The 16,077-nt window shown below is 44.8% G+C and overlaps 1 protein-coding gene across 5 annotated transcripts in view; it reads right to left on the bottom strand.

Annotated features, from left to right (window-relative positions):
• Positions 1-7,629: 7,629 nt before the first annotated feature.
• The window catches only part of AGXT2 (alanine--glyoxylate aminotransferase 2), a 28,913-nt gene continuing 20,465 nt past the window's right edge, over positions 7,630-16,077 (bottom strand). For 3 of the 5 annotated variants that reach the window (XM_016224733.2, XM_016224737.2, XM_087815054.1), the window contains 4 exons: positions 15,849-15,940; positions 14,150-14,299; positions 11,419-11,517; positions 7,630-7,737 (listed from right to left, as the gene is read on the bottom strand). In XM_016224733.2, coding sequence (XP_016080219.2) covers positions 7,630-7,737; positions 11,419-11,517; positions 14,150-14,299; positions 15,849-15,940 — 449 coding nt within the window. Of the gene's footprint in view, positions 7,738-11,418; positions 11,522-12,810; positions 12,890-13,438; positions 13,469-14,130; positions 14,300-15,848; positions 15,941-16,077 lie in introns of all 5 variants that reach the window. The other 2 variants (XM_087815053.1, XM_087815055.1) reach the window with 2 other exon arrangements.

The raw sequence follows: 16,077 nt of genomic DNA, 5'->3' as shown, positions 1-16,077 counted from the left end.
GTCAGATAGTATTTCTATCTTTAACTTTTTGGGGAACTAGCATTCTGTTTTCCATAAAGGAAAACATTCTTAGCAGTGCACAAGGGTTCCAATTTCTACATCTTCTCACTAACATTTGTTCGTTCCTGTTTTTTTGTGCTTTTTAAAATAATAGACATCCTCATGTATAAATAATAGTATAAGTGGTATCTTGTTGTGGTTTTGATTTTCATTTCCCTAATGACCAGTGATGTTGAGCATTTTTTTTGTGTGTGTGCTTATTGGCCATTTAGATATCTTTGGAGAAATATCTATTCAAGTTCCTTGCCCATTTTTGAATTGGGTTGCTTTTGTTGTTGAGGTGTAGGGGTTCTTTATATATTCTGGATATTTAGCCCTTATTTGATGTATGATTTACAATATATTACCTCATACTGTGGGCGGTCTTCACTCTTTTGAAAGTGCCCATTGATGCACAAGTTTTTAATTTTAAATAGGCCTGATTTATCTATTTTTCCTTTTGTTGCCATATCCAAGAAATTGTCAAATCCAATGACATGATAACTTTTTAACCTACGTTTTCTTCTAAGGGTATTATAGTTTTAGCTTTTATGTTTAAGTCTTTAATCCATTTGGGTTGTTTTTTGTATATGTTGTAAGGAAAGGGTCTAACTTCATTCTATTGCATGTAGATATCCAGTTTTCCCAGCACCATTTGTTGAAAAGATTATTCTTTCTCCATGGAATGGTCTTGATACCTTTGTCAAAAATTAATTGACCATAGAGGCAAGGGTTTATTTCTCAGCTTTCTATTTTATTCTGTTGGTCTATATGTTAGTCTTCATTCTTTTAACAGTGCCCTTTGATGCACAAATTTTTAATTTTAAATAGGCCCAATTAACAAAAGAGTGAACAGTTGGTCTTTATGTTAGTACCACACTATTTTAGTTACTATAGCTTGTAGTAAGTTTTGAAATCAGGAAGTGTGAGTCCCTGAACTTGGTTCTTTTTCAAATATCAGCATGCATTTCTGAAACATAATTTTTAATTAAAAATTTTTATTGATTGATTTTAGAAAGAGAGAGGAAGGGGGAGAGAGAGTGAGAGAGAAACACTGGTTTGCTGTTCCACCTATTTATGCATTCATTGGTTGATTCTTTTATATGCCCTGACCAGGAATCGAATTAGCAACCTTGACATATCAGGACGATGCTCTAGCCAACCGAGCTACCTGGCCAAGGCCCTGAAATATGTTTTTACGAGTAGCAAAATCTTAAACACTTTAATACAGAAATGAAAATGTTTTCTTCCCTTTGCTGCACTGGAAGGACTGAATGAAAACGCTTCTTGCTTCCTTGTATCAAAACCCACCACTTCTCTCCACAATCCCTCTGGAAGAGTTGGGGGAGTAAGGAAGGAGTTGATTTGGGGTGTAAAGATTCTGCTCGAAGAAATAGAAGAAGAGGTAGAGGAAGGCAATTCTCTAGGGAAGGGAAGGAGCTCCCGGCTAAGAAAGACAGAGGGTGGGATGTTGCTTGAGAAAGGAAGCAGGGAGTTTACAGGAGTTGGTTCCCAGGGTCTAGGAGTTGATTCTAGGGATGTTACCAAGAATAAAGACGGCCCTCCTTTTGGGTTGGTAGAACCGGCATAACATCACCCGAGCAGCATGGATCAGGCCCCGCACGAGGTCCTGGTGGGCAGTGGTGCCCAATAAAACTAGCTGGAGACCAGCTCAGCTGGGACACTGGTTTTTAATGCCACCTCTGCTAGAGTTCACATACTATATTGACGTTCCTCACCCCCAGTACCATCACAGGAAGAAAAGAAAAACAAACTTTTATTTCTGGCATAATTTCTACTCTTTCCTCCCACCTTTTGCTTTTTAAAAATTAGCTTCATGTAGCAAGGAACGGTGCCTGCAAGTAGGGCTTTTAGCTAGGGCAGAGCGTTAGATAACAGGAACAGCCTTGGCTAACTCATGGATAAAGATGTTGACTGTCGGTCTGGACAGTGTGACAAGGGAGACAACAGAACACTGAACAGACGAAGGAGGCCCAAAGAGTGCCAAGAGCCAGCGATGAAACTCCCCATCAGCCAGGACAGGCACGGCTGGGGCTGGGAGGGGAGACAAGGAAGCTGTGATGGGCAGGTAAGCGGGGCAGCTCACGGGATGGCAGGGAGGCAAACTCCAATCAGAACCAGCCTTGGTTAAGACTGGCTGGGCTGGGTGGGGGAATTACTGGCACCAGGCACTTACAGTGGGAAGGCAGTTGGTTCAGATAGTACCTCCTGAGCCCAGAGGGGCATGTGCGCTCCAGGGAGGTGGAAGAGATTGCAGCAGTTACCCAGGGAAAGAGCCTCAAGGAGTTGCTGGCAACGTGAGTCTGTAGGCCAGGGGGAGGTTGCCCTGGAGATACTTTTGGGAATCAGCAGCATCTAGATGGTTAAAGCCATCCTACATAATGGAGGAAATCACCCAGATAAAGTATACAGAGAGGAAAATAAAAGAGGTCAAGGTAAAAATCTCTGGTACTCCAGCATCAGGGAGCAGACTGAACAAAACGAATGCATGAGATATCTAAATCTCTGTTTCTAAATGCATCTCTCTCTCTATGTTTCTAACTACATAATATATATGTTTCTGAATATACACAGATACTCACATGTAGAAGTCCTATCAGATAGCTAATTGTTTATTTCAGATGGCCTAATTGAGGCCTTCAGCTGTTGGTGACGTTGTGGCATCTATGGATAAAAAGCACACGGCACCCTTAGGAGTTAGTCTTTGCCTCTCTGCGAGGAGCCCTGCTAGGCCGTCAGCATGTGAGGATGGAGAAGACAGGGTCACCCTGCCAGCAGTTTAGGGTCTGGTGAGGGAGATGAGGTGCATACACAGGCATGAACACTAGCCCAACACGGTGCGAACCAAGCGCCATGAGGATGCTCTGTGTCAGGAAAGGTACCTCAAGGAAAAAGTTCGTACTCATTGCACAGCTGCCCATTGTTTTCTTATTTAAATCCTCACAAGGTTTCCATGGGGTTATATTACCCTCTTCTTGGACCCCAGGAAGCTTCAGCTCAGAGAGGCCAATTTTCCTTAATCAAATCAACTAGAGAGCAGGTGCGGCTCCCTCCTTTCCCTTGTGTTGTCCCATCTAATTAGAGGCTCATGTTTCCAGTAGCTGCCCTCTGCAGTGTCCCTCCCAACCAGCCTCTGAATAAACCGTGTTCCTGACATCTCCCTCCATGGCTGTTCTCCAGCACGGTGCCCAGCACAACGCCTTCCATTCTTCCAGATGCCCCTCACATCTGCCACCAGTCAGACGCAGGCTGGCCTACTTCTATCTTAACTAAACCCAAAGGGATGGTAGAATTAATCTTTTGTCTCTGTCTTCACTCCTACTAAGTTAGGTGGACCCTTTGTCTTCGGTGAGGTACTTGGTGGTGCATGCTCCCATTCCCGTTTTTAATGGGGTGGAGCTGGGCCGTCCTTATTGTTTGTGCCTCAGTTGGAAGTGAGGCTTCGGCTTTAATGAACCTGGAGCCATCTGCTGATGCAGGGCCAGCAGCCCTTAAACCTTCTTCTGGACCATGACTATGATGCTCTAAGGTGGTGATGTCTTCTAGTCTTCTTTTGTCATTCTTTGCAGGAAAGGTGAGATGTAAGACTTGAAGGTGGAAGCAGAATGAAGTCCTCCCATACTTTCTGAGGTTAGCTTGAATTCCTGGAGAGTTAAAAACTACACTGATGTCGTTTTTATAAAGATGGAGTTTCACAGCACAAATAAGAGCATAGTTTATTACTGTATTACCAATTATAAGTGTTATTTTACATCTTTTTATAATAATTATTAATGATATAACCAAAGCTTGATGTGATTTTTAATTTTTAGTATTTTTTAAATATATAGTTTTATTGATTTCAGAGAGAGGAAGGGAGAGGGAGAGAAAGATAGAAACATTAATGATGAGTCATTGATCGGCTGCCTCCTGCATGCCCCCTGACTGGGGATGGAGCCCCCAACCCAGGCATGTGCCCTGACCGGGAATCGAACCTCGATCTCCTGGATCCAAGGTTGATGTTCAACCGCTGAGCCACGCCCAGCCGGGTGATGTGATGTTTTAAAAAATTACCCTTCCTGAGTGGGTTGACAGTCCAGGGGCTTTTAAATAGTTGCCAATATTTCAATGTTATATTCTAATCATGTGACTGTCAATATGTTCCCTAGGTGGAAAAAAGTTTACTTGAGCTAAGTGTTTGTTATCTTTACTTTAGTTTTAACAGGAAAGGAAATGAAAAAGAGCTTGGCAGGGATGTGGGCTCCCTGCCTTATGTAAGCTGGCCTGCCTCCCACCTCCTGTGGGCAGCACAGAAAATGGGAGGGAGAGAAATGGTGCTAAACTCCTGCCCACGGTTCCAACTGGGAAGAGGTAGGAAACCACCATGTTTATTAACTAGTTAGTGAAGGAAATAAATATATGCTCTTAGGCCACCATTTTTGCCCTTCCCGCTCCACACTTCTGATGGCTGACGTATCTTAAACCCCCAACTGCTGGTCAAGAAAGAGGGACACTTTAGCCTGATCCACAGGCATGGGATAGAGCCATGCAACCTTCATGGTCAAGGCATGAGACCAGGATCGAGCTACCTTTCAGAATTCCATTGCTGAGTTTTACTCTACAGTGTCCTACAGTGTCCCCCAGAGGTGAGACACTAACAGGGGACACTGCTAGGTACACACAAGATCCCATAGGACTCGAGAAGCCACAAGGAATATGTTCTATGAATTTATTTGAACAATGAAATGCTTCAGCCCCTTCCTCCAGGGGAGGATGTCCTGGCAGTATCAGGGACCTTCGCCTCAGCATGAAAGCTTATTTTGTTTTAAGTTTCTGTTTTATTGTTTCCTCTTCACATTTTACTAAATTCCTAAGTGGTTATTGTAAATTTAATGTTCTTTTCTTTATCGTAAAAGAAAAGGAACATTGAGGGTAAAATGGCTTTGAAGAATAACATAAGTAAGGGTTGGCTTTCTTATTCAATCTTCCTGACTCCATAATTTCCACTAGCAAAGAAAGAGAGAACATTCCAGATAGAGTGAACTATGGGAACAAGGCACCGTCGTGCATGACATGGAAAGAATGGTGAGAGCAAAGCTGGAAAAAGTTTGGGGGCAAAATGTGAAGGCTCTTAGATACCTTAATAGTTGGAGTTTAGACTTTGTTCCACAGGCAATAGGGAGCCCTCAAAGGCTTCAAGGGATAAGAGATGTGATCATATAGATCCTTTTAGTAAGTGACATTGGCATCAGTGTAGAAGGTGATTGGGAAGGAGTCCGGGACACCAGTTAGGAGGCAGTTTAAATAATTTAGGAGTGATAATGATAGTCCAAATTAAGTCAGCTTTGGTATAATTGGGCCATATTAGAATAATTCTGTTGTAGAAAGTATTCATGAGACTTAGTCATATAAAGGGCAAAAAGATAGCTTGGAGAAAAAGAATGACCTAAAGTGTGAGCTTGAGACAAAATAGGTACCATTAATCAAGAAGAGATCCATTTGGGGTTGGGCTCGGGGAAAAAGGTCGAGGACTGAAGATGAGTATTTGGAAGGCAATCAGCACAGGCAAGATAGGTGCAGTTTCTGAAGTGGATGAGCTTGCCTACAGGAGAGAATGTAGCAGGGACAGAAGGGAGGGCCTAGGACAGAACCTTGTAGTGGAGGAGCCCCCGGGAAAGAGGCTGAGAAGGAGCCATCTCAGATAGAAGGACCAGATTGCAGAAGCCAAGGAAGTGCTATTTAAGAAGGAGCAGAAGTTTAGAAAAAACATTGCAAGGAAACACTATGTTTTGGCCATAGGGAAGTCCCTGGTGGCCTTTTGAGAAGGCAGTTTCCAAGCAATGAGAGGCAGGAATGAGATCCTAGTGGTCGAGGCAAGGACACATGCAAGGAAATAAAAATGAAGCCCAAAAACTGCTCTTGGGACCTTTTGTAGTGAAGGAAAGAAGAGATGCTTATGCTGAAGTGAAGAAATTTCCATTTGCATAGTTCATTAGTTTGCAAAGCAATTACATTCATTACTTCACTCAATTCCCAAGACAACTCAGCAGGTAGGAAGGGCAAGTACTGATATGCCTGGGAACAAAGAGAGGTTTCAAAGAGGTTAAAGGTGCCCAAGGTCATCTATAGCAAATAAGTGGAAGCACTGAGTTTAGAATTCAGGTCATTTGGCTCTTAATTCAATGATCTTTCCACTGAGCTTGCCCTATTTGGATATTGGACACTGGAGGACACCGAGTTCCTTGTTAAAGGGATTTTGATCTTATCCAGGGGACAAGGGAGCAACTGTAATGTTCTGTGTAAAGGAATACCATGTTTAAGCCAGTGCTCAAGGGAGACAATCTCGCAGTGAATGTAGGATGTGTTGGTGGAGCAGATACCTTGAGAGTAGACCAGCAGGACATGGCTTCAAACTGGGCACAACTTAAATAAACATCGCATTGCATGCATGCTGAGAAAGTTACTTCCCTTTCTGTTCTGTGGAACCTCTTTTGTTTGTGTTAAGGAGAGGATTGAACTTTGCCAATATCTTTTAACACCCCTCAAAAACTCTCTAATCTCCCCTTTGAACAGAGAAAGCACTAGCCTCAGCCTGAGAATGTCTGCACTCAACTGGTTCTGGCCATAAAGGAATTACATTGCTTTGTGTTCACTTTGTTTTTATGATTACTCTCCAGTTATGACAAGTAGTACTGATCTCTCATTTATTATAGTTATAGAAAGGTTAGTCTCAAATATACTGAAGTGAAAAAAGTCAAATTAAGAAAAAATTTTGTCAATTTTAAGCCAGGTGGTAAACACCTATGGGAAATAACACAATGAATGTGCATTCTGATAACTAGAGTTGGGGAAATTCTTGTATTGGAGACCATTGTAATAGGAGTGCTGAGGGTTTAGTCCAGGGTGGGATGATGGCAGTGAGAATGGAAAAGTTTCTGATAGACATTTTAAAGTAGTTAAAAAATTTGGGTATTTTCTGCATCATTTCTCAGCATGTTTATGGCTGCAATAATAGAAAACAAATTAAAAAGGCTGTGAAATACAGTGAATTTATCATCTTCTATAACAAGAAGCCCCCAGGTAAGGTTGGTCCAGATTGGTTAAGTCAGTGGCTCACTGATGTTACTAAGGGCTCAACTTCCCTACACCTTTCAACCTCAGGACAAGAGCTTTGGTGTCATGTCCCCAAAGTGTCTGCCATGGTTCATGCAGTCCCATCATGATATATGATGCTTCAGTGCAAGAAAACATCTCTTCTGAAGATGAAGAGTGAAGGGTGAAGGCACCTCCACCAAACATGGTCCTTCAGGATTCATTCTCCCAAAATAGGCACATATCATGCACAAACTAATCATTGCGAAGGGGAACTAAATAAGCAGAGCTAACCTAGACCAAGTGGGATTTATTCTCTGAGCGAGAGCAGAGATCCTTTGCTGAAGGAGTTCTCAGCATAACAGGGACTGTCAACAAATGTGACTGGTAGGCAATTGACCTTTACAACTTAATACCGGTGGTTCTGAAATTCCCCATATTAGCTCTTGAATGTCCGTGGGAAGCTCTTGAGGCTTGTGGGTTTTTATATTTTAAATTTCATTTAGTTCTTCTTTCCATATGTTGGGTTACCGCAGCACGAAATACTTCCACTGCAAAATCTACTTCTGGCTTAGTGATGCACATGGGGGGCGCAATGCGGAACGTCTGAGGAGACAGGAAAATAGAGCCACGGGTTGTCGTCAGAGGGTCAAATGTGACTTTGAGCAAATGCACTAAACTAAGAATCTAAAACTTTGCTGATATGGCATTTCCTACGTTTCCCTTGTGGGCTGGTCTCCTTTCTCTCCCATGCTGTACTCAGGCCATTCACCCTCCAGTATCGTAAAATTCTGGTACCATCTGGCTGTGCTCCTTTTCCTTTTTGAAATCTGCTCACCTCATGGTCCTTCCGCCTCCTTTGCTGAGATCTTAGGTACCTACCTACACCCCATTTCTGCCATCACCAAGGGGTGACCTCCATGTCCATGTGTATATCCAACAAACTAGCTCAGCTTCTTGATCACCACAACTCCCAGACCTTCATCTCTGCTTCTCTGCGTCCATTCACACCCATGGGCCTCCACTTCACTGGGAATAACTCAGTTTCTGATTCCCATTGCATCTGCCCTTCTCATGAAACCTTCTGTCTCCCCATCCCTCCATTATCTTCAGATCTATTGCCCCACTCAGATCTCTCTCCTTTTTCTACCCAGCTTGGAGCATGCGGTTGATTGTCTGAACTGTTCTCTCACCTGCCCCCTCACTGTGCTTGCATCTTCTTCCACCCTTCTGCAGCTGCACCCACGCTGCAAAGTCCCAGCCCTGATCAAAGCTATAATTGAACTGCTTTGCGCCAACATAGATAGCCAAGAAGCGTTAAAGAACATCACGCCGCTGCGCAGATGGACACACTAGTAGGCAGGGTTTCCAAATTCTGCTGTCCCCTAAATCTTTCTTGTTCTCTGTCAGCTTCCTTTATCATTCTAAACCTTTTTCATCCTCAGTTTCCTCGCTCAGCTCCTACACCTCTGACTCTATTTCATAGACGATCTTGCCTTGTGCTTCTCAGAAGCTGTCAGGCGAGATCTTTCTATAAACTTGTTTGCTCCCACATCTGTTCTTATATCCTGGCCTGAAGGTTCAGAGAATGAGAGGTCTCTGCTCTTCAGCTCCAAGTTTTCCACCTGTGCCCTTGGCGCTGTATGCTCCCATCACCGTCACTCCAGGAAATACCCGGTGTTCTCTTGCATCTTCAACTTCTTTTCAACTTTCCCTCAGCAATAAACAAGCAGGTTTACAGCCCTCGTAACCCAAATCCAAACCACATCAAGTAAAAATCTGTTGGTTCCTGGTCCCTTCTAGCTGTCATACAAATGCTATTCTCTTTCATGCAAACTTACTAAAAAGACAGGTTGATGCTTATTGGCCATTGCTTTATTTATTTATTTATTTTTTTGAGAGAAACATTGATTTGCTGATGCACTTATTTATGCATTCATTGGTTGATTCTTGTATGCATCCTGACTGGGGATGGAACCCTCAACCTTGGCAAGTTGGGACAACGCTCCAACTAACTGAGCTACCTGGCCAGGGTTATTGGCCATGATTTTCCTCTCTGCCTCCCCTCTGTTCACATCTCAACCCACTGCAGTCTGGTTTCTGCCCCTGTCAACCTTCTAACACCACCTTAGCTAAAGTTGCCAGTGACCTGTTAAGTGTGGAATCCGACGGTGTGTTTCTGCCCGTGACCTTCCTGGCCTCTGCCGCACTTGGCCCTTTGGTCCCTCCGTCTTCCTGTCCACTGTCTTGCTCCCACGACTCCACACTCTACTAACTGTTCTCACACCTCCCTGCCCTTTGTTTTGCTGCCACTTGGGCACCCTCTTCTCCACCTGCCCTTTAAATGTCGGTGCGCAGGTTTCTAGCCTCATCTCACTGCGTTTTTGATCTAGACACACTTCCCAGGAGATGTCCTCATCTCACCACTTACATGCCGTTGACTCCCAAACCGTGATATTTACCTTCCTTTCCTCTGAGCTACACACTTGTCTATAGCAATGAATGTCCGTATACCCCTAAAATGGAGCATGTTCAAAGCTGAACTCATCTCCATCCCCCGAACCAAGTCAGATGCGAGGGATTCATGCTCGACTCTCCCGCATTCTCCACATCCAAGTCCTGTGCGTTTCACCTCCCGAATTGTTCTCTGAGTGTTCCCTCTATCACAATGACTATCACTCAAGTTCAAGCAGCAGCGTCAAACCCCAGCTGGGTTCCCTGCCTCCAGTCTTGTCCCCTCGGCCTCACCCTCCTCAGAGGACAGATGCAGAAATCAGACTGCCTGAGTTTGGATCCTGGCTCTGCCACTGACTAGCTGTGTGATGTGAAGAGTTTACTTAACCTCTCTGTGTCTCTCTTTCTTCATCTATAAAATATGGTTAATAATAGTACTTATTCCATAGGCTTGTTGAGAGCATCACATGAGTCAATACATGCAAAGTGTTTAAGCAGAGCCTGACAAGTAGTCAGGCTTCTAATTATCCTCAGTCACTGCCTTGGCCTCAGCTCCAGCCACACTAGTGTGCGCGCAGCTGTTTGCACTCTGCCGTGGTCCCACCTACGCTCCGAGTGTTTATCTCATTGTTTAGGGCTCAGCTTAGCCAGAAAGGCTGGCCTAGGAGTCCTTTCTCTTTCCTCCGATGCTACTCCTTTTTGTAGCCATTGGTGAGCTTATTATATTATATTGTAATTTTCTGTTTATGTCTTTCTTTCCTGCCAGCTCCAAAAAGGGAGGGGCCAGAGCTTATTTACCGTTGCAGCTTTAGTACCCAGCATAGTGACTGCTGCTTTGCCAGTAAGCATTTGCCAGATAACTAAGGAATAACTAAGCAATTAATTGCTTATGTCTTCATAAGCTGCACGTCTTAGGACTTTTAACCATTACTCTGTGTGATCTGTGCAGAAAAAGATTTGTGACCAGGATTAGAAAAAGCATGGAACGTGTCCTCGCAGAAGCGCTCATTCTGGTTTGGGGTATGGTTTGGTCTGGACTGGGAGAGCTCTACGCCTGTTTGCAGGCCGAGGAGAAGTTGAGGGAAAGGAAAAGTTGCAGAACAAGGTGAGGAAGGACAAGAGCACGGGTGGGAGACCTAGATCTGCCCAGGAGTGACTCCTCCCTCTACTCTCTGAGCCTTTGGGAAAGGCGGTAAGAAATGGACACGGGGGGGGGGGGGGGGGGGGGGGGAGGAGTTTATAGGGAGATGTTGCCTAATAGCTCCCATTTCCTCTGAGAGGGATAAGGCAAGTGTTCATTGAAATAGAGTGGCCCATTTTGAGTTCTGCCTTAGGGACCCGGCCTGGATAGTCCCCCACCTCTCCTGCAGGGTCACCTGGGCCTGCCATCGCTGTTAGGTTGCTCCTGGCCCCTGGGGCCACTAAGTCTTAGTAGGTTTAAGATTCGAAGTCAGAGCCCAGAGTTCGGTTAAGAACAACCAGGATCGCTCTTAGAGGTTACAGTGAACTCATACATGAGACAGAATGTTTATTGCATGACTGTTACGGCTTTGTTATGACCCATGCTCTAAATCCTCTGGCTTGTCTGCACATGTCCTTTATGCCCTGTTAGCCTGTCCTCTGTATCTATTCCTCACAGAACAGAATAACCAAACCATTGGACGCAGCGCCCCCTAGTGGCCCGAGGGCTTCACTTCCACTTTCTTTTGGAAATACCTGAGCACTCTGCCTAGAGGAAATCCCCTAGCATAGTCCTCTAGAAGAGTGACCAGAATTGGGACATCAGGGAGATACCTACCTAAAGTGACAGGTAAACACCAGCCTTTCTCTTACCTGAGAAAAAACGCCCCCTCTACCAATGATCAGTCCCATGAGCCTGCAGTCCTCATGGATTTGATTGACTTCCTCACGGGGAAGAGGCTGGCGGCTCATCTGTAAATACATTTAAAAAATATTTTCTATTTGGCGTTTCAATGGTGAAAGACATTATTTCTAAGAGAAAAAAAAACACAACTCAAGCAATCAGCATTCTTTGCTCCCTCCTAATCTCTCTCTCCCCCTGTAATGGAATAAAGCTGTTAATTGCTGGACTGGGTTATTTTTTGAAGGGATGGTAAGTTATTAAATATTAATATTCAATATTTGCTTTTATCCCAATTCATTTCCAAATTCCTAAAAGCAAACAGAGTTGAATGCAGACAACCAGCTAAGCTTGGCTCTGCTAATGCTACGCTGTGAGCTTGGTTCTTTACCAGCTGAAGTTGGAGTTGGCTTTATTTATATGGAAATTCTCCTCGACTCCCCACTTTGTTTTGCCCATGTAGAGAGCTCATTTCAAAGCCCAGGAAATGGCTCAGGATTTGCACGAGTATGTGAACAGCCAAGCCTTCCCGGGCTGCAAAGCCACCTGGCAGCTGAGGTGGCCCGCTTGTCCTCTCCCCTGCGTGTGAAATTTGCTCTTTCCCCCTCAACACTGAATCCTCCAGGGTTGGGAAAGGTAAGCGCTTTGGGAGCCAAGAGGCTGTTTCAGGTCATTAGGCATCTGCAGTTGGTCCCTTCCTGTGGGTCCAGATGTGCCAGCGCCCCTGTGGTGACACTGGGGTCTGGGCTTGTTCCCTTCCTGTGCATCTCCTGTCTCCTGAGTCTAACCTCCTTCTGACTTGGTCATTTCAAGTCTGACTGTGTGTCTGCATGACCTGGAAGCCTTTTCAAACTACAGATATTTGTGCCTCACACTGGACCTATCGAATTAGGATACTGTGGTAGGGCTTAGGCATCTGTATTTGTAAAGTGGCCCTCAGGTGACAGGGCTGATACCACTGCCGTGATTCTCCTAACTTGAGTGTGAGTTAGAATCAGCCACACAGGCATCAGCACTAGGTCTGGCTCTTACTTCAGACACACAAGGCATGGTCCTGGCTTGTGGGCCAGCCCCCTCCACCCTTGTGGGATAGATGAGGGCTCCCTGCAGAACTCCCGGCTTCATTCTTCTCAGGGCTTTCTGCGCACCCTTCTTCTAGGCTTTAGCATCCCCCCCCCAACATCCAACTCATTCCCCAGATCTTCTGTTCCTGGAGAGGAATAAGGCTGGGCCTCCCTGAGATACTCACATCGTTGTATGTCTTAGAGCTTTAAGATAAGGAAGGTAACATTCAAACTTTCAGACTACTGGATAAGGGAAGACCTGGGATGGGGGAAAGACTAGAATCGTCTAGTTGATCCTAAGATGTCATCGTGCACCATGGGGGAGGATTTGGTGTTTCACCAGGACAAATCGAGTTCTGAGGAACATCTTTATTCACCTCTCCTTGAACATGTAGTAGTTGGGTTTGGAACAGCGGGGAAAGGAGGAAGCTGTCCTCGCTTGTTGGGCTCTCCTCTGTGGAGCCTGGACTTTGAGGAGTCCACAGTCTTGGAGGGAGCTCCTGGGCTGGGGACTAGGATGTACTCTCCGAGCCTTAAAGCAGCCCTTGGCTGGCCCACAAGCTGAAAATAAGTGTGTACAGCTTGTGGCCTAGTCCCATAGCCTACTTCTTTTCCTGTTGTCTTCCCTGAGCTTTCAAATCCTGTTTAAACATTCCAACGTTGTACTGGCTCTGCTCTGTGGTTTTAATGGAAGAGTCTTCTATCCATGGTCTGGTCTAAAGATTAAAAGAACTGAGTATCAACTCTCCTAAACTAGATCGAATAGCAAGAAGTCACTTAGGGGAAAACGGAGTCCCCATGGACAAGAGTTGGGGTAAAGGGGTGAGTCTGAATATCCCTCCCTGGGCCAAGATTCTCCTGCTATTGCCCTCCTTGGAGGATCTCGGCTTTGCTTTTATGGGGACAGGGGACAATTTCCTTCTCACACGGACTTCAGGGGCAGCAGTAGAAATGAAGGGAAGGCTTTGAGAGACGGCAAACAGTCAACGGGACTTGACATTAGAAGTCAGGGGAGAGAAGGAGCCGCTGCTTATTTAGTGGTATTGAGGGTGGGCAATTGGGAGAACAGTGGTGGGTGAGAAACAAAAGCAGTAAACTTGGGAGGGATAACTGGTTTGGGGAAAATGCTAAGTTCAGTTGTTGGGTTGAGTTTGTCACAGTGGGGAACATCATCTGAAAGTCACATTTCTCCCTGGTTACTTAGGAGATTGAAATACACACACACACACACACACACACACACACATACCCCCTATAGATCTTTAATATCCTTACCCCAAACCATCACCTCAAACCTTCTCCCAGCCCTTCTCCCTTACTTTCCCCTCCTGGGTCTCTGGATCACCTGCCTCTCCCCAAATAATTTCCTTCCTTCCCCACACTTCTAATTCTAAATATTCAGTTATCACTGGTGATCTTTTCCTAGTCTGGCAAGAATATTACCAGTTCCCTTTTTCAAATGCCCACCCTCGCCCCTCTAGAGCTCTTGAGGGCCTGCTGGCGTTTTGCTCATATTCCACGCTCGTGCTGTCCTTATGGGTTCTGCCCAAGAATGAATGGAGTCAGCTTTGGCCGATGTTTGCTGCTTTGACTCTTGCTGCCCCAAGAAGCCAAGGAAAGAGCAGCAGATAGAACCTACCTTATCCTTCACCATTTCTATTCCTACCATGAGGCCTTTGCCTCGGACATCTCCGATAATTTCAAATTCATCCCGCAGCTTAGCAAACTCCAGTAGCATGTAGGTGCCAACTTCTTGGCTGTTTTCCTGTAGCTTTTCTTCTTTAATCACCTGTTGAGAGAAAGCCCCAAATGCCTTTACGTTAAAACCGTTCTAAAATTGACTGAGAAACACGGAGAGGTAAATGTACACGACCCTCTTTACAGAAATTGGACCAGACAAATGGAACCCAAGTCCAGCGTGGCCATACCAGGAACTACAGACAGATTTCTGTAAGGGGAAGAAAAGTTGCGGTAGGTAGAGGGGATTCCTCCCCATCCTTCCTCATCTTCAGGGGCGGGTGAGAATGTAGGACAGAATAGAAGCCACGTCTCCATGCAGTCTGTAACGGGGCTTCCATAACCCTGAGGTTTAGTATTGCCCAGCTTTGCTGAAAACTGGGAGACAGTGGGGATAAGAGAAGAGCTCTGAGAAAAAAGGTTGCAGGTGCCTGTCCTCCTGGGAGCTTGCTGGCCTTTGTCCGGCTGCTCCCAGCCCGACAGGCTGTCCTTGCCCAGGGACCTTACTGCAGGGCCCTGGCCTCTTGAGCTGAGCAGAGCCCTGTGTTGCCCAGAGTCAGGGCACCTGAAAATACAAAAGGAGTTTCACCTACTTGTGCTCATGGTGGAGATTGTGATTCTTGACTAGATAGGTGCAGTATGCTGCATCTATATTTCGCTGATAATAATTGTGTGACTCCAGGCAAACCTGACATTTTCAAGACCTATCTGTTCACTCAAGTCTTCTCTGCTTTCTAAGTTGGTTGAAGTGATGCAGCACTTTTACAAAGTTGGCAATGTCCACAAAATGAAGCCAGTGGCACCCCCTACCCACAGCTGCCTATTTCATGATTTAATCACATTTGAAGGTACTCTTTAAATAGCAAGGACAGCTCTTACTTGTTTTTATTTAAAAATACTTTTAAACTTAAGTTTCTGAATAGGGGAACTATGTGCCTCATTCAAACATCAGAAAATATGAAAGTGTATACAGTAGAAAGCTCCTTGCTGACCCCTGTTCCCCAGCCCCAAAGTCCCCCACCCCCAAAACAACTATTGTTATTCTTGAACATTCTTTCAGAAATACGTTAAACTTGTTGAAGCCAATACTCTCATGCATATTGGCAAGGGCATTTAAAAAATCTTTTCCTACAGATGCTACCCCAGCCTAAATCAATGGAGTGGGCCAAACAGTAGCTGAATCAACTTATAATTACACAGCACTCAGTTTCTTTTTAGTCTTTTAACTTATGACAGTACCAAAAAAAAGCAAGAAAGAATATATAAGAAAGAGTCAAAATTAAACTGAAATTAAAGATAGCAATTGGTAACTATCCATAATACCACTCAAATAATGCAGAAATTTCAGTGCTACCAGGAGCTAGGGGAATGCTTACATTTCCCACACATGTAAAGTTTGTTATGTGTTTAACCAAAACTAGATGGTTAAAAAAAAGGGCAGGTGTCAGAATAATAACTGGGAATCTAACTTTAATTCATTAACCTAGTAGTTAACCCTCCTATCCAATAATATGCTGCGATAGAGTCATGAGAATGTGTGTGTGGCTTTGCGGAAGTCATTTTGTGACACAAGTGACGTCCACGTGGCTGCTGGAACGTACCTCAAGCACGGCCGATCCAATGGCACAGGCCACTGGGTTCCCTCCGAAGGTGTTGAAGTGGAGCATGCTTTTAGCCAAAGACTTGGCAATCTCTAGGGAGGGGAAAGTAAAGGTGAATAAAGGAGGACACGTTCCTATCTATAATCTCCCATCACAACATTTGGATTATGCTATATATGTTGACATCATATCCAATTCATTCTTCACTCACCCGAGAGTGGGTGTTATA

This window comes from Miniopterus natalensis, chromosome 3 (genome assembly GCF_054644295.1).
Source record: "Miniopterus natalensis isolate mMinNat1 chromosome 3, mMinNat1.hap1, whole genome shotgun sequence".
In the NCBI taxonomy this organism is placed as follows: Eukaryota; Metazoa; Chordata; class Mammalia; order Chiroptera; family Miniopteridae; genus Miniopterus; species Miniopterus natalensis.
The sequence above is the reverse complement of the archived record's forward strand: the minus strand, read 5'-3'. Positions and strand labels throughout refer to the sequence as shown.